General features: G+C 39.4%; 1 protein-coding gene and 1 pseudogene across 2 annotated transcripts; one reads left to right on the top strand and one right to left on the bottom strand.

Annotated features, from left to right (window-relative positions):
- Positions 1 to 2,917: 2,917 nt before the first annotated feature.
- Positions 2,918 to 13,512, top strand: LOC149817391 (single-stranded DNA-binding protein WHY2, mitochondrial-like). Its single transcript, XM_089987085.1, has 8 exons — positions 2,918 to 3,029; positions 3,162 to 3,265; positions 3,421 to 3,506; positions 3,599 to 3,688; positions 4,013 to 4,107; positions 4,320 to 4,396; positions 11,380 to 11,468; positions 13,077 to 13,512. Exons 1-8 carry the CDS (start codon positions 3,001 to 3,003, stop codon positions 13,224 to 13,226), a joined length of 720 nt encoding a protein of 239 aa, XP_089843211.1. The 5' UTR covers positions 2,918 to 3,000; the 3' UTR covers positions 13,227 to 13,512.
- Positions 13,513 to 16,361: 2,849 nt separating this feature from the next.
- Positions 16,362 to 18,879, bottom strand: LOC149817390 (phytolongin Phyl1.1 pseudogene; annotated as a pseudogene). Its single transcript, XR_016427568.1, has 2 exons — positions 18,712 to 18,879; positions 16,362 to 17,784 (listed from the first exon to the last, which is right to left on the bottom strand). The product of XR_016427568.1 is annotated as a phytolongin Phyl1.1 pseudogene (transcript).
- Between the last annotated feature and the right edge of the window lie 1,668 nt (positions 18,880 to 20,547).

The raw sequence follows: 20,547 nt of genomic DNA, 5'->3' as shown, positions 1-20,547 counted from the left end.
GGGCCGAGGCCCCATTTTCTCCTGATCCAATGCCATCCCTACCTTCAACTCAGCGTCGGGTGGACCGTGGCCCGACCACTCTTTAGCACGACCCAGTTTCGGGATAAACCCGTTCACTGCTGAGCCAGTTCAGCTAAGACCCAATTCATGTGTCCAGAACTCATTTCAAATGGGTCGAGACCCATTTCAAACCCATACCAAGTCGGCCTAAAAACCCTTTTAAACTAAAGTCTAACCCGCAACCAGTGTAAACTGATCCATTATAACCCAAATGTCATTTTAAGCTTACTTGGATACCTTAAAAACATAGTTATCAGCCTTACATTTCAAACCCATATTTTAAACCTTATTTCTACCCACTTTCAAAGTTTGGACCTATTTGAAAACTTTGTATGTCACCCCCAAAAATTATATGATTCATGTACTCTTGGTCCCATGACATCTACATATCCTATCTCACCATGGTCGGACATTCACCCACAAGGTAAAAAAAAAATGCAAGCCAGATCCAAACTTGAACACAAGTCTTCTCAAACCCAAAGAGAATGAGGAAGGAGCGGAGCCAAAGACCTGGTGGGTTCATAAGGATATGTTTAGGCCCACTTTAATGTTTTGAATTTTTTTAATCATTTGGGTCATTTTGTAATGGATATTGAATATGAAATTCAGGTTTTATTATATTAAGATAATTAATAAGAGTCTTGTGTTTTTAAGAATTTATCAGATTAGGTAGTTTACCTGAATTGAATTTATATTTGGAAAACCTCATATATAAAAGATGAGAGCCCTACTTAGAAGGGATATTAGAGTTTGATTGATTAATTTTCCTAAGATTTAGTTTATCTTTAAACCCTATTCTCTTGCTTTTTTTTGTAGTTAATAGCTTAAATCATAGATCATAGCATAGTTCTTAGTGAATCAAGCAACCGATTTGCATCATATGGCCAATCCAGTTACAACGATAAACAATTTGATATTCAACCTCATTATCAATAATTGACAAATACAAAAAAATGCTTGATTGAGTTGCCAAAGTAGTTGGGAGGAGGCATTGAAGAGAAGAATTTCACAGTAAACAAAGATTCAAACAACCGTATCAAATTATATTTAACATTAGTTGAGATCAATGGGTATGAAATAGATAAAAAGTCCATGGCTAAAACAATAACATATTTTTAAAGCACATGGTTAATTTGCAGGACAAAAAGAATCAAATTATGTGTACCTTACTGCTTTAAAAGATGTATGTATCTTTTTGTTTTATTTTAAAACAAAAGGCTCACCTTACACCCCCAACTCTCAAGGTGGGGTTAGCTTAGTGGGGTGGGGCCTTGGCCACTAGGTCCATATTCAATTACCATGGAGATCTCCTCTTTGCTCAAGCCAATGGCAACAATGATCTTTGGTATGACGGGCTCAGCTAGTGCAACCAGGTATTCATGTCAAGTATGATTTTTTCATTTTATAAATTGAAAAAAGACTCATCTTCTTTAGAAGTAATTATATGTTTATAACCACTGAGGTGGTAAGGGGGGTCCTGTGTCAAGCTGAATCCCTATGCCACATGAGGCGGCTGTTGTTATAGTAGGGGTCCGCCTAACCCTAGCTTGCCTTTAAAAAAAAAAAAAAAAAAAATATATATATATATATATATATATATATATATATATATATATATATATATATATATATATATATATATATATATATATGTGTGTGTGTGTGTGTGTGTGTGTGTTTAGAAAGGCCCAAGGGGTTTGGGGTAGTGGGAGTCTAGGTCGTTTGATCAGCAGTCTAGGTTCAAATCTCATGGGTGTCACCCCCTGCGTAAGCTGAAGCTTGCCGATTCTCTGAGGTCGACAAGTAAGCCCTCAGAGTTTTATGCTGTCAGGACAGCGACCATAAGTACAACAGGCAAAGCCAAACTAGGTCTTTGCATCTGGGGCGGTTTCTCCGAGTAAAAAAAATCATATGTTTAGAAATATAACTAATTTAATCAATTGACTTAAGCTAAGTGGCAATAGGCCTGGGGAGAAGGTGCTGACCCCTTCATCTCATGTTCAACTCTCATTGAGTGTATGAAGGACCTTAACTGATGGCTCAGTAAGGGCTTGGGTGTTGGTGACCCCACACAGGGTTTACCTTGCAAGGAAACAAGCTCATTAAGTGAACCGGCTCTTAGCGAGGCTTCACGACACACGTAGAAGACATGATTTCAACCTATTGCATGGCCCAACATGACGATGGCCTAAAGCTTTTTTTTTTGTTTGAAAGACAAGCTGGAATTAGGGAGACACCCCTACCAGATATCTCTTAAGCCCCATGTGGCAGAGGGATTCGAACCTGAGCCTTCAGCTTGGCACAGGACCCTGCTTACCACATGAGATACCACCTCGGTGGTACGATGGCCTAAAGCTTAATCCAACGTGATCGGGTGTTACAAGGTAACTGCGAATCCCATAGCACCTAGCTATTTCGATCTATGTCACAGGGACACGCATTTAGTGTCGTGTCCATAGTGACATGTGGTCATGAACGATGGCATGTACTGTCATTATTTTAATATTTTTAATCGTTTAAGCACTATGTCACTAATATATATATATATATATTTAATACTGAAATATCAAAAAATTACTTATTTAATGATAAAAAAGTTAAAAATTTTCACACCCTCATGTCATATTTTCCAAAAAAAAAAAAAATTCAAACTCGCGAGTGAAACCCACCTCCATGGGATACTCCCACCCATTTGCGTGTCGCATCCTCTTATGCATTCGTTCTTCAATATTGTATTAGACAAAGGTTTCGTGTCCGGCGTCTTTTTGTCCATGTCTACGCGATGCGATACGCCGTTTCACCCAGAATTCGTACCCTTGCCTTCCCTCCATCTATACATACATTTTCCCGTTTATCTCGCCCTAATTTCTCGGAGAAAACTTCTTGGTCTCTCTGAAAATCGCTCCTCCTCTCGCCCTCTGAATCCATCATACGGGAACGATGAATCTCTCTCGTCTTCGCCACTCGGGGTGAGCGTTCCCGTGAAATTTCCTCCATTTCCTTTCTATTTCAATGGAGTTTTTCATTAGTCTACTTTATCCGAGAAAGAGGGGAAACCATTTTCGTGCTTTCATCTTCGCGTGTTTTGGATGTTTTCACAGGAATACATTGGCTGTCTGGCTGGTTACAGCAAAAGCAGGAAAGGATTTGTTTTGTGGGCATGATGTTGTGTCATCTGCTGGTTTTTCGACGCTGGGCAATATTGGTACGAGTGCATGCTAGGATGGCTTCTTCTGAGAATCATTTGTGTTCATCTACTATAGCCTGTTGATCGTTTCATGATGCTATGGTGTGCATAGCTATGTTGGGTGGTTCATGGCTTTGAACCCCATGAAGCTAATGGTGGAAATGCTTCTGCAGGCAAGGTCTTTGCGGGCCACACCTTTTTTAAGGGGAAAGCTGCACTCAGTCTGAACCCTATTGGCCCTAAGCTTGACAAAATAGATGTATGTTACCACTTGGATGTTTTTTTTTTAGTTTCGGTTCTTACTTCTCCTTAATAATCATCCAACGCTCAAGGAATGTCTCTCCCTCTCAGGCTGGTATCCGAGTCATGAAGCCAGGTGCTGTGCTACTGATATTCTGGCCTGCCATTGGCACACGCAAATATGATTGGCAGAAAAGGCAGGTAATGAAGTTGGTAGTTTCACCTTTTTCTCTTTTGATATTCAAATTGTTACTGAACATCACAAGATGACTTGTTTTTTATTGTCGCCAGCAATGGTCAGCTTGGTTTAAGGTTTTAGAACTATGGTTGGTCAATGTGTTACATCTGTGCGAACAGTCAGGAAAATGCTAATGCTGTTTAAACATGCTATTTTGGACCTCTAAATAATTTCTGAATATTGGCTTCTATGTTAGGTTTCTTTTCTCATATTTCCTTGCAACATAGGCTTGTTTCATGTATGGTTCTTAAAAATGGGCTATCTGTATGTCCCTTGTATTTTTGCAGGTAATTTCTCTGTCACCTATGGAGGTTGGGTCATTGATAAGCTTGGCTGCTGATGAGTCCTGTGATTTTTGCCATGACACATCTAAAATTGCAAGGTTTTTTCACATCTTCAAATGCATGAATTTTGAATGTAATTATTTGTTTATTTATCTTTTCGAGAATCTGGTTTGTATATGACATTCTTTTATGAAAAATCTCATATGATCAAATACCAGCAGGGTCTTGAACCATCACTTGTGCTTTGTTAAGCTAAATTTTTTCTTGGGAGAGTTGTTATTTAAGAACTAACTTCTTTGTGCTTGACTAGTATCTCAAGCCAATCAATAAAGCGCCTTTCAGTTCAGCCACTTTCTGGTGATGGTCACGGTCACATGTTTAACCTGAGTATGTTTTACGTCCATGTTTACTGTCTCTCTCTCTCTCGCTTTTTCCAGTAATTTTTTTCCTGTTTATTCACTCTCTAAAAATAGCTATCTTGTTGTTATCAAGCAACCACAATCATGTTTACTTGTTACTTGATGGATGCATACTCCTATGATGGTTAGGAATGATCAGTAGAAATAGCTGAAATGTACTTTGGGTCTACGGTGGTACACAATTCTTTTAGCTCAAGGTAGCTCTAACAGCATTTAGTGTATGCTGTCCATAGGTTAGGCTGTTAATTTCATAGAAAAGCTTGCAGGAGATATGTTTAGGTCATATCTGTTATGACTGCATTGTTGTAACTCAATCATGTCGCAGTATGCACCCGTACTTGCCGATCACACTTAACAGCATATTTTCCTATTCCTATTGCTGTCCACACTTGTGAAACCTCTTTGAGAGAGAGAGAGAGAGAGAGAGAGAGAGAGAGAGAGAGAGAGAGAGAGAGAGAGAGAGAGAGAGAGAGAGAGAGAGAGAGAGAGAGAGAGAGAGAGAGAGAGTCTAAACCCCTTCTAAAGAGAGAGAATCTGAATTGGAGGTTGATCCAATGTCTTGCCCGAAAGAGAGCCTTCCATATGCATGTCATCTTAATGTTGCATTATGACTCATACTTGTTAAAATGGGAATCACCTTATCCAACTCCTTGCGGGGTTCCACAAATTGATGTTGTGAATTAGAATTTCAAATTAGGGATTTCAATTTAGGGTTTCAAATTAGGGTTTGAATTAGAGATGCCAATCGAGGAAGCTGGAGGGGGAAACGGGAGTGGGAAGTGAGGCACTTCTAAATTTTTAGGAAGTAAAAAACATGGTATGACTTAGAAGCAAATAAAAAATTGTCTCGAAAGCGAACCAGAAGAGATCAATGAAGCGACCTGGAAGCGAACAAGGATTCAAAGGGAAAACTATCTGCTGTTGGACCCCAAAGTTTGACATGCTATGTAACAAAACCTGTGGGTGATCTAGCGCAACAACATACTAAAAGTGTGCAATTGCATTGCACTTGATCCTCCCTCATTCTGTAGGCTACACTGCACTGCATGGTAATTACCATTGCTTCACTCCATTGCCTAGTTTTTTTTTTTGTAAGTACAAATAATTAATGATTATCTACTCAAGTGGGAAGGTACAAAACACAATAGAGGGAAGATTAGGTACAATGTGATTGCACACTTTTGGCGTGCGCTGTTGGGCACCACAGCTTACAAGTTGTATCCCAAAGAAGGAAGGCGATCGCGTGCAACAACACACTAAAAGTGTGCAATTACATCGCACCCGATCCTCCCTCATCGCAATCGCCATTCCCCTCCAACCAAACACTCATAAATACTCTATCTCTTTCTCTCTATGTGCATGTGTGTGTTTGTGTGCCGCAAATGGCTCCTTCTTCCCTCTCTTTGGAGGCCATGCTCTTCCTTTCTCTTGGTTTCTTTGTGTTCTTGATCGTTCTACCAAAGTTTGCAGGAGACAATTCTAAAAACATGCCTCTAGGAAGAGATGGTTGGCTTCTTATCAGAGAAAACTTGAGTTTTTATGCCTCCAGGCATAGTTTTCATCATTTTCTTCAACCAAGGATCTGAAGGTATTCTAATAAACTCACCTTCTACCAAAGAAAAGCTAGCCAAACATGGCATTCCTGCAATCACTTGGCAATTCCAAGGAGTCGGATCGCCCAACCCTTGACTCGCGAGTCAGCAAGTCAACTTGGTAACTCGGACCAGTTAGGACTATGCATTTTCTAGTGTTAAGATATGAAAAAAAATCAAAATTCGTATTGTATAATCACTAAATTTAGCACATGACATCAATGACTAAGCTATATAAGTATTCAAACTATACATAATTGTTAATATTTATGATTTAAAAACATATAATTCTTTATAACAAGTATTCTTTTATGGGAATTATGCATTAAAATCACAAAATGCATGAAAAACACATAAGAGGCATGTGGATTGGCAGTTCTGAATCGGTGACCTAGTTGGGGTCCGATCTGGGTCAACTCGGGCGATTCTCGAGTCGACTCACCGGGGTTGCCAACTATGGAGAAAACAAAGAGGGAAGTGACCTAGGATTCAAGTGAGAAGCGAAAGAGAAACGAGTAGGAATTGAAAGAGAAATGAAAATGTATATTTTTCTAATTTATCAAAATATAAGATTTATATTATCATTCACAAAATAAAACATGACTAGATAACATTAAAGTTAATCTATTAATCTCAAAACTGAATCATGTATGCAAGGCAACCATCTAACAAATACATCATGTTGCAATCATTTGACAAATAATACATCAAAAACTATATATAATTCATATTCTTGTTTCAACCATTTAACAAATGCATCATGCTACAAACATTTAATAAATAATACATCAAGAAAAGTCATAATTAATATTTCAGTTGCAAGTTGCAACCATTATGCATCCTTTTGCAAGCAATTAATAAATAATACATTAAGAAAAAATCATAACATATTCCTGATACAACCATTTAACAAATGCATCCATGATATTTACTCATACCATGATCATCACAAGAAACAAGATCCAAAAGCAAGGGAAAAAAGAAAAATATGAAGTGATCAAGATGCGAGATGGAGAGAAGCGAGAGGGAGAGGAGAGTGAGAGTCAGAGAACGAGTGAGAGTCAATGGGAAAGAGAGTGAGAAACTAAGAGACAAAGCGAGGGAGAGGAGGGTGAGAGACAGAGAGACGAAGAGGAGAGTGAGAGACAGAGAGACGGAGGAGGGTGAGAGAGAGAGACGGTCGTACCTGAAGATCTTGATGGAAGACACCATGGTTGCTGGAGCCTACTGACGGTCGCCGGAGTTGCCGCGAGTCTGTCAAGAGAGAGAGAGAGAGAGATTTGGGAAAGTCATATAGGGCATCGACTTTCCCTTTTATAATGCCCAAAAGACTATTATACCCTTTCAAAAAGGGTTTTTCATTATTATGTTTTTTTGGGTAAAAAATGTGTTGATAAGGGCTAACATGTCCTTTTAGATTCAAAATCGAGTTTTACAGGACTCAACATGAACCGACTCACTTACACCCCTAGTTAGATCATAAGTCAAATTATAATAGTATCCTTCATGATCAAATGTCCAAAATATTTACAAAAAATGACTATACTATCCTTCTAAAATGACGCATTTTCGAAAATGTCTACCAATTTGACAAAATCCTCCCCACGTCCAAAAGCGATTCCCGACTATTTTAAAACAATTTTACCCTTCACACAAGTGAATCTGTTGATATTCGCGCAATAGATATGTACGCCGTCCTATGGTTGCAACATCTTAATAACAAGGAGATTCACATGAAAATTCCGTAGACTTATTAAAATTCGCATAAAAAATTTACGAACGTGGCTAACTTGAATCCCAACACATGAGATTCACATATGAATGTGGATTAAGCAAGCTTCTCATTTAGGGGAAGTACGTTTCCCATTAAGGGGGAAGTGCTCTTCCCAATTTTAAAAATAGCGCTTTTCCTGATGTTTCAGAAATGCAACGTTTCATGCTTCTGAAATGCGTTTTGGGGAAGCACGCTTCCCTGTATGTGCAGAAGCTTCAGGTAACCCTGGTTTGAATTGATTAGGGATTTCTATATTTAATTTTTATATAAAAAAATATGATTTTCTATTTGAGTTAAAACAAATGTTGGATGAAGTGCAATTGTTACAGAACAGACAAAACATGTGTTCTGTTTGTTCTGTCCAATCTTGGACAAGCAATCAAATAGACCCTAAGAGCACATCCCTGAACGTGCACCGAGGGCATAATTTGGAAAAGTTGGTTATACTACAATAAAATCTTGTGTTTTTAATTTCTATTAAAATATTTTCAGATAATGACACAGTTTTACCTTGGAAATGTGATGTGCCTATATAGTATATACCCAGATATCCGAGCCCTGCCAGCAGCTTAGGGTGCTGATTTTGACACACTGAGATGTCAACAACTGTGGGATGATGACATCAAAACTTGCTACTGATTGTGAGTTCACATTAAAATGGCTGCTGCTGTAACAGGTCCAATATTCTAAATAAAAAATACATGTTGGGTGGATTGGTGTCACCAGTAGAGTTGCATGATGGCATTGAGAAATTCATTACTGGAAAAACGTGAGATGCAGAATACTTTTCCAATATTTTACTGTATAGAATGTCCCTTAGGTACTGTATTTTCTACATTAGAGTGGCCCACTACTCATGATCAACATACCTAGCATGTAACACATTGGAATCTATGGAAGTCAAATGAACCTACATTAGCATAGTGGGTTTTCAGACAATGTTCCCCCAATACTTGCTACCATCGACTTCCTTGAACTACTATTAACTTCAGTGACTGCACAACGTTTCATTTGAATGTTGATACCAACTATAATAGTAATGGAAAATGGAAGAAAAACAAGATTATAATGAAGTTGAGTCTTATTCAAATTTTATAAGGAACAAATGATTATGATTAGATGCTAAGTGGTTACTTCATTTCCAACTCCTCCACCTCAAGTTCTTGCTCAGTTAGTGATATCCGATGGATTTTGCCTTAATAATTGTCTGCATTCAGCGACAATTTTGTAAAAGCATGTCTACACAACATATTATTTTGTAGAAACAAGCTTAATCTCTTCTCTTCTTACATATGTTAATGACTTAATGAATGAATTGATTGTCCATCTGGATGTATTTTGTGTTGCTGTAAAGAGTTGGATTCTTGGAGATGGGAAGTGGGCATCTGATATGATGATACCGCCATGCCTCACCAACTATAATAGTAATGGAAAATGGAAGAAAAACAGGATTATAATGAAGTTGAGTCTTATTCAAATTTTATAAGGAACAAATGATTATGATTAGATGCTAAGTGATTACTTCAGGTCCAATTCCTCCACCTCAAGTTCTTGCTCAGTTAGTGATAGCAGATGGATTTTGCCTTAATAATTGTCTGCATTCAGCAACAATTTTGTAAAAACAGGCCTACACCAACATATTATTTTTGTAGAAACAAGCTTAATCTCTTCTCTTCTTACATATGTTAATAACTTGATGAATGAATTGATTGTCCATCTGGATGTATTTTGTGTTGCTGTAAAGAGTTGGATTCTTGGAGATAGAAAGTGGGCATCCGATATGATGATACCGCCATGCCTCACCAATTGTTTGTCCAAAGATAAACATGAGGCTCCTATAGTGAGTCTAAGCTCTCATTGCAACTATGATTAGTCTTGCTACATTTTGCTGCCTTCTGGTAAACCATGAAAACAAGATTGCTGCCAAGAAGGGGGGTGAGGAGATAGCTGGATGGTTAGGTCACACTATCATAACTGAGGGGTCTCGGGTTTGAATCCCATTGGGTTATCCTCCAGCTTGCTTATTGAGAAAAATAATGCTGCTGAAAAATACACACCTGAGTCTACATGAAATCTATCTCCTTAATTTGCATATATGAATGTAACAACTTGTTGAGGGCTCTGTTGTTGTCCTCATTATAGTGAAGGAACCTGTAAATGCATTCACTCCTTTTATGGGTACTTGGGTGTAGTTGGCATATTTTTCTTCTATAGTGGTTTTTTTATGGTCCCCATCTATTGTAATGCTGATTGGACCGGTCAGACTTCACACTTAATAGTGGTTCTGTATTTTTTCTTAGGGTGAATGATTAATTTTACGTAGATCTAATAAGTAGCAATCAGCAACATGCATGCTATCAATGGCATTTGCCACAACCAAACCCGTTCAATTTTGGGGCCAAATAAGATAGCTGGCTTGGTTAGGGTTGCACCATGTTCACCTCTGGATCTTGGGTTCAAGGACTGCTGGGGTTGACCCCTGTCTTGACTGTCCAAGAAAAAATAAAAAACCCATTTATGTTCACTCTTTGTTGTCTGATACAGATGTTATTTTTTGTCAAACACCTCTACGTGATAACAGGAGTGATGCATCAGATATCAACTTGAATGATGAATTCTCACCTCTGATAACAAGAGTGTTGCAGTCTTGCAGATATCAACTTGAATGACATCCTTCATAAGAATGTAAATCATATTGACAGCAATTGCCATCATCTCTAGAGCAGCTTTATCTCATGGCTTTATATTCTTTGATCTTCAATGTGTATCTAGTGTCTATATTTCAACAATCTTTTGCCTGAATTTAGTACTTTTTTTTTGTAATTTTTAGGTACAGGAGCATTTATGTCTGTCTTGCCCCATTCTCAATATTGAGTTGTATGAGTTGCGTGGCCTGTCCCATAATAGTATTACTGAAGCCTGCATATAAAAGTTGCAATTGCCTTCATGCAAGCAAACTTAGGCCCTGTTTGGAATCTAGGAACTGGGATAGGAGTTAATGCATTTGCCAATAAGTTGGTCAAACTACCACCTGGTGGCTGTTTGGATTGTGTAAACTGGTAACTGGGATGGGAGTTAATGCATTTGGGATGGGAAGTGGCATTGTATTTACACTAAAGCATGGAATTGACAGCTACCACCTCTAGGAGGTGGTAGCTGCCAAATCCAGGATTTGGCAGCTGCCACTTCCTGAAATGCCACTTCCCATCCCAGCTACCAGTTTCCAATCAAGGCCTCAAAGGCTTCCATGTTGTCGTAACCTCTTCTTCTTTGTTCAATAAAAACCTTGGGGGAAATAATGTATACACCTCTGTCACTGATAGATCGGGAAGTGAAGAACAGAGACCTGTTAAAAGTAGATAAGCAGGGGCATCTTGTCGACAAAGTACATAACATTTAATTTACATCATATGCAGATAATGATGGTGTTCTTGTTTTTTTTGGTAACATTTTTTTTCCCTTTTTTTTTCCAACCTTGTAAGCCATTTGTACACAACATATGTGTGTGTATGTGTGATTCTAACTTTTTTGCTTGCTTGGTTTAATTTGTTCCTAACTATTCCATAACTGTTCTCTTCCTCTTAGGTGTGGCCAATAGCATTCTGAAAACTAATGATCGCTTTTCAGTTCCTGTATCGAAGGGCGAGTTTGCAGTGATACGTACAGCATGCAGTGTATGTTCTCACTAGTATTTATATTTTTATTCTTGCAATAGTTTGACTTTGTTCTTTTAGATTCTCTCTCTCAAAGGCATGATATGAAAATAAGAAGTCTAGGAGCCTTTTAGAACATTAAAAGTGGGAGGATGCTACATGGTGATGAGTTGTTTCTATTGTATGTTCAGAACCACCATGGTCCATTTCATCCAGAATTTTATTGTCTAGAGTAATCTTTGTTTGAAATCCTATCTGTCCCTGCGTTGTTAGATAGATTGAAGAAGAGGAAACTTACCCTATTAACCACTGATATGCTGGACATGATAGATGGTCTGCTCTATCAGCACCTGTTTTAAGCCTTCGGTTCCATGAGTTGTTTTGTAAGTTATTGCTCTCTCTCACACACACGAGAGAGAGAGAGAGAGAGAGAGAGAGAGAGAGAGAGAGAGAGAGAGAGAGAGAGAGAGATAACATATATGAAATTAGTGAGGATTAACTGGGGCCCAGCCCTGGAATCCAAGCCAAGCCAATGAACCTGGACTGAACGCTGTCAAGTCTGGATCTACGTTTGTTAAGATGGAGTTAATTTAGCTGAAACCTTACCCAATTGTGAAACATTATCTGGGAAACCCTTCACATTCGTATGGACAAAGGCCTGACAATCCAACTGAAGCCAACATGCCTGGACTGAACTCCTCCAAACCTTGATCCAGGTTGTTAAAATCAACTAATTTAGCCTAGACATGATGCGACTTGAAAGGTTGACCGATCAACCAGACCTCACCAGAACTATTGTGGGCTCTAGACCAAATGATATTATCCATTTATAACGTCTCAACTACTCTTAATGCAACCGAGGTGGTATCCCATGTGGTAAGCGCGGTCCTGTGCCAAGCTGAAGGCGCCCAGGTTCAAATCCCTCTGCCACATGGGGCTTAAGAGATATCTGGTAAGGGTCTGCCTAACCCCAGCTTGCCTATAAAAGAAAAACTACTCTTGATGCAGGAAGTAGCAAGTACACTGCAAAGTTCAGTTTATCATCTCTATTGTTTTTGTTAAACCATGCCATTTTTGTCATACCAAATTAATCATTCTAGCAGAACATGCCATTGATCCCTGCCAACTTGGTAGAATTTTGTTACTGTAGGTGAATGGACAGAGTAGCTAGCTGTAATTCTTGAAGGGTACTTTAAACTCAATATGTTCTGCATTAATGTGATAGCTGGTGACATCATTACCAAGGCTGTTGACCTGAAAGTAGGGAATGATGAAGTAGATGATCATGATTGGCTTAATTGACAAATCCCAGTTTGCAATCACTTTGGTTTTTAGAGTTGAGAGTGAATGCAGATTGCTTGATTTAGTGTCACTGCTTTTATATGTACGTTGGGCCAGAAGCTGTGGCGATGAACACTTTTTTCTTTCATCTAAAATATTATTGAGTGCCCATGATATATTGTTGCATTTTCCTAAACTAAATGGTAGAACTAATTATTTTTGTCTGCTTGTTGATTTCTTATGCTGCTTTTGTAGGCTTGCAGTGATTTGTAATTTGATATATCTTTTCATGTTTTTTTTATTACATTTCCTAGTTACTTCGGAGTAAGTAGCTCTTGTGATTTGCAGTACATTTTGCCACACATTATGGGCTGGGATCTGATCAGTGGCCAGGAGAACCAAATGCTTGCGAATCCTTTCAAGTCTGCACACTCTGTAAAGCATTCAAAATCTGTAGACAAAGAGTTCGCGAACCCAGAATTAGAGTGGGAGAGATGATATGTGGTCTTCCTGCTCGGTTTGTTTGGAAGAGATTTCGGATTTAGTTTCCTCTCTTTTTTGGCTGGAGTGATGGCGAAGTACTCAATTGCATTCTGAATGTAGACTGGTGATTCTTAAAGACTTGTGGCCTCCTTTGATGAGTGGTTTGGTTCCATGGGGTTAGTGTTAAAATCCTGACAAAGTTTTATGGTAACAGGTGAGGGTGCATGTTAAGTTGTTTAAAAACCTGACTTTGATACATTGGCAGATCGTATGTATAAAAGAATCTCTCTCTCTCTCTCTCTCTGTGATTGTTTTGCAACCATGTTTTCACGACTCATTTTGTTCGTTCTTCAGTGTACAGTCCTTGAAAATACTTTGCGTTTGGGCATGTTTGGAAACAGAAAATGTCTCACAAAAAAAGAAAATTTGCCCATGAGAAGTTTTGATATGCTAAATTTTCTAAGTGAAAATTTTTACTTGTTTTTGTAGCACGAGAAAAACAGTGGAAAATGTGAGAAAAATGAGAGGGTCGATCGGCCCCCTCTCAGAGAGAGAGAGAGAGAGAGAGAGAGAGCTGGAAATGGTAGGGGGTTGGGAGGGGTGGGGGGGAGATGAAGGTGGAGTAAGCTCTTCTTGTGGCAGGCAACCCATGAGAACTAATTTTTTTGGAAGAGGGGTGGGTGAATGGTTGCTTCAATGCAAAACTAATTTTTTATAGTAAAAATTCTTTCACTCCATCAGGTAGAGGAATTTTTCCTATCAAAAATCATTTTTTTAGAAAAAAAAATTATTTTAAAAATTCTCTCGTTTGGGATGATGGAGTAAGCTCTTCTTGTGGCAGGCAAACCCATGAGAACTAATTTTTTGGGGGAGGGGTGGGTGAATGGTTGCTTCAATGCAAAATTAATTTTTTATAGTAAAAATTCTTTCACTCCATCAGGTAGAGGAATTTTTCCTATCAAAAATCATTTTTTAGAAACAAAATTTTATTTTAAAAATTCTCTCGTTTGGAACTGTTGAAAAAGTTACCATTTTTTCTTTCTTGCATTTTTCTTACTATTTTCTTGCTTCCAAACGTGGCCTTTGTTCTCCCCCAAGACATGAGAAATAAGGGCCATGGTAGTATGAAGTTGGGCCTCCTTTCCATGGCCCTGAAACAATGCCGACTGTGGGAAAGCAGTGGTGGAGCCCAGGTCCGAGTTGGATTTACCATAATTTTAAAATTTATGATCCAAACGCATTGATGATGTGTTGCCATAAGGGGGCATTTGTTTGAAAGGATGGCGGTGTCTGCTGTTTGCACAATGCATGGGGCCCGTGCATGCCTTGGGCTCGCGGATGGGTGGGACAATGTTGAAAAAGCATTCCTTTGGGATGGCTTTTTGTGTTCGGCAGTGTTCTGCCCTATCTCAGAACAGGGGAGGACATGACAGGACACACTTTTGAAAAAAAAACATGTCTAGGTCTGTCTGTAGACAGGACAAGGTATCCTTGTCCAGTCCTATCCCTGGATCAAATGCCCCAATCAATGTGCCGAAGGATCTGTTTGATTTTTGGCAAATTACTATCAGCTCATAACAAAAATGCAACAATCTGGCTTCAAAATACTCGAATGAGTCAATCCCAGAAAATTGTTTTAAATTGGATAAATCAAGAGCATGGTTAGCAAACTCCGTCTAAAAAAAATCTGTTACAATATTACTTTTGAAAACAAAGAAAAAAAAACTCTTGGTTATGTGATTGCTCATTTGACACAGGTGAGTTTGTGAATGCCACTAAGTTGACAGAACATCATGAGTTTAAAAACCAACAGGTGTGCATCCGTTATTGCGAGGCTGAAGCTAGATGTACTCCCTAGTGGGCAAGGGTCTTAGGATTTTTTACACTAATGAATTTGGTGAACAATGGTGATTTTTCCTAGATTATTAAAAAAAAACTGTATTACTTCCGACAAGCTCATATCATCAGGCAGATTCTAGGACCAGGACGAGCAATATTAGAGAATATTGATCAATCCCTAGTAATTTGCATACTTTGGTGGCAGAATCAGATTGGAAACAACATTCTCAATTAGGATATAATATTTATTGCCTTTGAGGCTAAAAAGGACTGGAATTCTATTAGCAAAATCAAAATACCGATTCTGCAACAACAACATTTAGAAATTGCATGTCATTGTAGCAGCTGATCACATGTAAACCAGCTAGCAAGAAAGGTCCTCTACAAGCACATGTTCCTTCATGGAGAGGATGGTGATAGGATATGAGTGACTTTATGATACAACCTATAATTTAATTGATTTTTCATCAAGTCTTGCACTATCCTCTTGGGGGTAGTTACTGAATTATTTCCATGCCTTTGTCTTCATGTGCTACGATTAAAAAGAGACACTATGAAAATCATCTTTTAGATGCATCCATAACAAACATAGAGATTATGAGAGAGCTTAGACGTGACAGTACGTGCTCAAAGTCTCGACTTATCAACATTAGGTCAAGTGTTGATTCAGGTCACATTTTATAACATATCCAGTAGTATAATAAAATTTGAATATGGACTCTTGCTCCAAATAAAAATCCTTCTCTCACAATCGTGAGAGAACAATTCTCATTCGCCCCATTTTTCACGTGGAAGAAAAAATGAGATGGAATCCCGATTGAAAATCCCATTTTGGGTCATTTTACTCAATTTTCCATGTTTACTTTGGTCACAAGTGAGAAAGTAGAAGCTCTTATTGTTGGTCACAAGCTCAACCTTGTGACCAACTTTCACAAGATTCAAGGCAAAAACAATCACAACTGGCAATCACAAATCACAAATTGTACTCTTTCATGTTCCACTAACTTTGAGAAAGTACTGTGATTGAAGGCATTGCAAACATGCCCTCATGCAATTCGAAATCACATTGTCCACCCTGCGATTTTGAATCACATGAGATAGAACCACACGTGAGTTTCAAATCACATAAGATGCAAACAAACATGACTGATATTGCAGACTAAAACTAACTACTATGGTAATCAAGTAGACTTAGCTGTCGTCACTCTTCACCTGCGGCATATCCATGGAAGAAATTCAGCACAAAAATCAAGACCAAACTTGATACCTCTGCCTCATTCATACAAGATTGCTCAAGAGATGTTACAATTCTAAAATATAAGCAGCAATAGATGTATATACTTTGAGAACAAAGGAAACAAACTAAACGTAGAGAAACTTCATCCTTCACTGAGTAGAAACAGTTTCAGAAGTGACTGATGGTGGTAAAGAAGAACGCAATAATGGCAATGAAGGTTAGGATCATATAAAAGTAATTGCTGAAAATCACTTCTAACATGAGACTGAGACAAGAACAAGAGATACCGGGTTCTCTAGAATGATGACCTATTGACCTCGCCACTGGGCAACCAGCCCGAGTGATTGTATTTACCTTTATAGTGTGTGTTTTACAGCTTCAGTTGCTATGGATCGACTCTTCTGAGCAAAGCATGTGATATGCAACTCTGACCGAAACTACTGGTATAGACAATGCCTAGGAAAATCATGGTTTCTCGTCCTCTGAGCTCTCAATCTGCTGAATGGTCTGAGATTTCTATGGAAGAAATCCTTCGAAAAATATTTACAACAAGACCTTGAGGAAGGTGAAGGCCTAGGCATCTTTCAAAGAAAATCCATTGGTATAAGCAGATTTACCTGAAACATCTTTCCAACTTCTCCACTTTGCCTGTCAGCCATTGACACACTGAAATCCATTACATATGCCAAGCCAAATTCCAAACAGAATCAAGCACAACAGCATGTCAACAACAAGAACTATTCGAACATTGCGCCACCACATCTTTAGCGCATGTTGCTCCGCTGTGACCCTGGTGTTTGCGCTCTTCTGTAAAGAAAATGCTGGCAAACCAATTCCGTTCTTGTTCAAATCAACCACCACATCTATCCTACGCCCTTTATCTGTTGTTTTCTCTTCTTCTTCGGACATATCTTCCCTTACTTCTGGTAACTCCCTGGGAAACTTCTCAGACTTGCAGGTTTTTCCTAGCAATGGCGCCTCCGTAGATGTCTGCAAATTGGTCTTGCCATCCAAACCATCCATCTGGATATTCAAAAACAGATCCTCAGAATCTGCACCAGTAGTACATTGATTTGAATAAGGATCCTTCAAACGATCATAATTCATTCTCGAAACACCCGCTAGAGATGAAATAAGGCGGTGAAGAACTGGAACCAATTCTTCGCGGAGACAGAAAGATGTCGAGCGCAAACTACCCTTTCCACCTTTCTTCAATACTTTCTTAAAATTATCCCTTACGCATTCGAGGAATTCCTTGACACCCGAATTTCCAAGGCCTTCATCAGCAATCACGAAATAAACATGCCCATCTTCCATTAGAAATGCAAAGATTCTGTTCCGAACGGTCTGGAAGTAGCAAGCATGAAAGGGAGGCGTTTTCTCTAAGCACAGAGGTGCCCATTTTTCAATCTCCGGATCTCCGCGGCTGTATGCAGCAAGAACTTTTGTTCCTGTAGAAACACAGCAATAGTAGACAGTGTTTGGGATGGAACCCATCTGTATAAACCACAGAGAAATGTTATTGCCCAACAAAGGAAGGAGGAGAAAACTACAATCTCCAGATACTGATCCTGATGCACAAAGTCTCCAGAAAGAAAAGGAGAAGGCTGGAACTTCTCACTTTCTAGGCCCTCATAATCAACCAAAAATTCGTTCTAAAATCTTGGTCACAGGTTTCAAAATCCTCAATTGCAAAATTGATACAAACGAGAACTGCAACCAATTCTCAGCCTTCAGTTTCGGCAGGAAAAGAAGAAAAGAGGAATTGGGGATTCCGAAATACCCATGAATCTCCCAGAAGGTTTAACAAAACCACAAATCCCAACACCGGTACCACAAGTTTCTATATCTAGAGCCCTAGAAAACTAAGGAACCGCAATTCTTCGGTTCCAAAATCTCTTGAAAAAAAAACTCAACGATCCTTTCGGTTTCCAGGGTTTCAAATCCCATAAAGAAAAGCAAAGTCCCAATGGATTGTAGGGACTGACCCTTTCAGTTTCTGGGATTCCAAAACCCAGGAATAAATGACAATTCCTGATCAAATTGAGAACCCGATTATGAAAATTTTGGACTTCTCATCAAAACCCATCAAGCCTTTCAGAACCAGAGGCGCAAAAACCTCAAAAAAGAAACACCTAAACCGAAACTCCCATCGTTCTCTATTTCCCTAACAGAAATTTCCCACGAAACCAACAAGTCAAGTTTTTTCACAGAATTGACCAAAGGAACGTTTTAGGTTATCCCAAAAAGGAAAAGGAGGAGATAAAAAAAGAAACGAGGTCGACCCTCAAGATGATTCCCCGCTATCTACGCGTTTGCATAACGAGGGGGAATCCGGAAAAACTGTTTCTGACGAGAAACCCGACTAATATTACAGCCTTTTTCTTTGGTGAGGGAAGGACAGATGGGGGCTTCTTTCCATACCTGCGACTGCGACCCGTCCAACTCTGCTTGACACCAAGAACGACGATCTCCGAAAATGGAGAGAGAGAGAGAGAGAGAGAGAGAGAGAGAGAGAGAGAGAGAGAGAGAGAGGCGTACTCCGTCGTTGCAAACTGTTCGACGAAATGCCGCAACGAAAAAAAAATGGAGTTTGTCATCGCCCGAAGTCCAACCCTATCTCTAACAATTTGAAACAATCAACAATGCCATTGTAGCATCGTTATCCTGCGGCTCTCTTCCTCTGTCTCTTGCATACTTTAGCTAATGGGTCCCACCACAAAGGACAGGTGTCATGATTTACTCGGTTCGCTCTCGGAGAGAAGGGCCCATTTCCAACTAGGTACTGTCAATGAGCGGGGCCCAAGGATGTAAATGGTACGGGTTGGGTCGGACATCCAACCGAGCTTTAATCCGTCTAGTGAGATTCTGTTGAAAGAATCGTATCTGGTTAGTCGATCAGGTTGAGTACTGTTTTGTGATTTTGCATGAGTCAAAATCCAAATCCAACAAAGGATCTGACAATATCAGGCTCTGTATAGATTTAGATTTAAGCAAATCGGATCTGGGCATGGTAAGTCCTTTCTCCGAATCCATATTTTGAATTTTATGTGACAGTGGCAATATTGGATCAGTCATTCGTAGTCGTAGTGGTGCAAATGGTTTGGATCCAGGATTGGGGTTTTGCAATTTTTGGCTGTTCCATATCCTCATGTCCATGTGTTTGGCTGTCTCTGAGTTCCCACATTGAGTTGGCCCTCTAAGAATGGTTCAAGCCTTAGATAACAAAATCTCTGTATGTGATGATTTATTTAAGTTAAACAATCAACATTAGGCTTATTATTTCCTTATGAAACAAGGAGTCCAACATATACGAGAGAGAGAGAGTCGAACTATAACCATCAACATTGCCAAAAACAGGTTCAACCAACATTGAACTTGCCAAAAATACAAAAAAGGCCCAAGACAAGTCTAGAAGCTCAAAAAAGAAAGCAAGATACAAATACAGATGATCGGTTCAAGAGGTGTCGATGGGTGTTGATTGCGCTGAAGCTTAGGAAGGCTGATGCGCAGAATGACGTACACGTCTGCCGATATCATGTTCCCTAGTTTATTGAAAACCACTGGAATATGCCGAAAAATGGTGTTATTGCGGGTCATCCAAACGGCCCACCAGGATGAGAGAAGCCAAGTTCGCCAAATAATCCGCCATTTGTAGAATTGACGTACTGGTTGAGGACCCCTTTTTCTACACAAATCAGGTCATATGAGAGAAGATGGGCTTATGGCATGAGGATTCATTGACATTGAATAGGGTTGCATTGGGGCCTTGGGCTCTATACTATCAGTTAGGGCTGTCAATGGGTTCGCCGGCATGCAGTGAAGCCTCTGCCGAACGGCCAATGGCTGGTGGCACCCAAGTGGGGCACGGGGTTGGAGAGAGAGAGAGAGAGAGATGCCCACCATGAGCTTTCGGGGTCAGGGTGGGCAGTAGGGCGACCTTAACCTGAGACCAAAGGGGATTTTTCAGGTAAGGGTGGGCACCCACGTGCCAACCCTGGCCCTATTGGGTCACGTAAGGTTGGGTGGTCGTGTCCTCAATTTGGAGTTTACTTCATAAGGAGAATTTGGAGTTTACTTCACAGGGAGGCTGGCCCATTAAGTGACCTGGTTCTTGGTAAGGGTTTCCTTTGTAACAAAAAAATAAAAAAACTAAGATAAGGGAACTCGTAGGTGAGTGGGTTCTATTGGGATTTGCAAAACGCTTGTAGACATATACCAGAGAGAGAGAGCCGAAAGTAATTCAACATTACCACTCAT

Source organism: Nuphar pumila, chromosome 14 (assembly GCF_984573655.1).
Source record: "Nuphar pumila chromosome 14, dmNupPumi1.hap1.1, whole genome shotgun sequence".
NCBI lineage: Eukaryota > Viridiplantae > Streptophyta > Magnoliopsida > Nymphaeales > Nymphaeaceae > Nuphar > Nuphar pumila.
The sequence above is the reverse complement of the archived record's forward strand: the minus strand, read 5'-3'. Positions and strand labels throughout refer to the sequence as shown.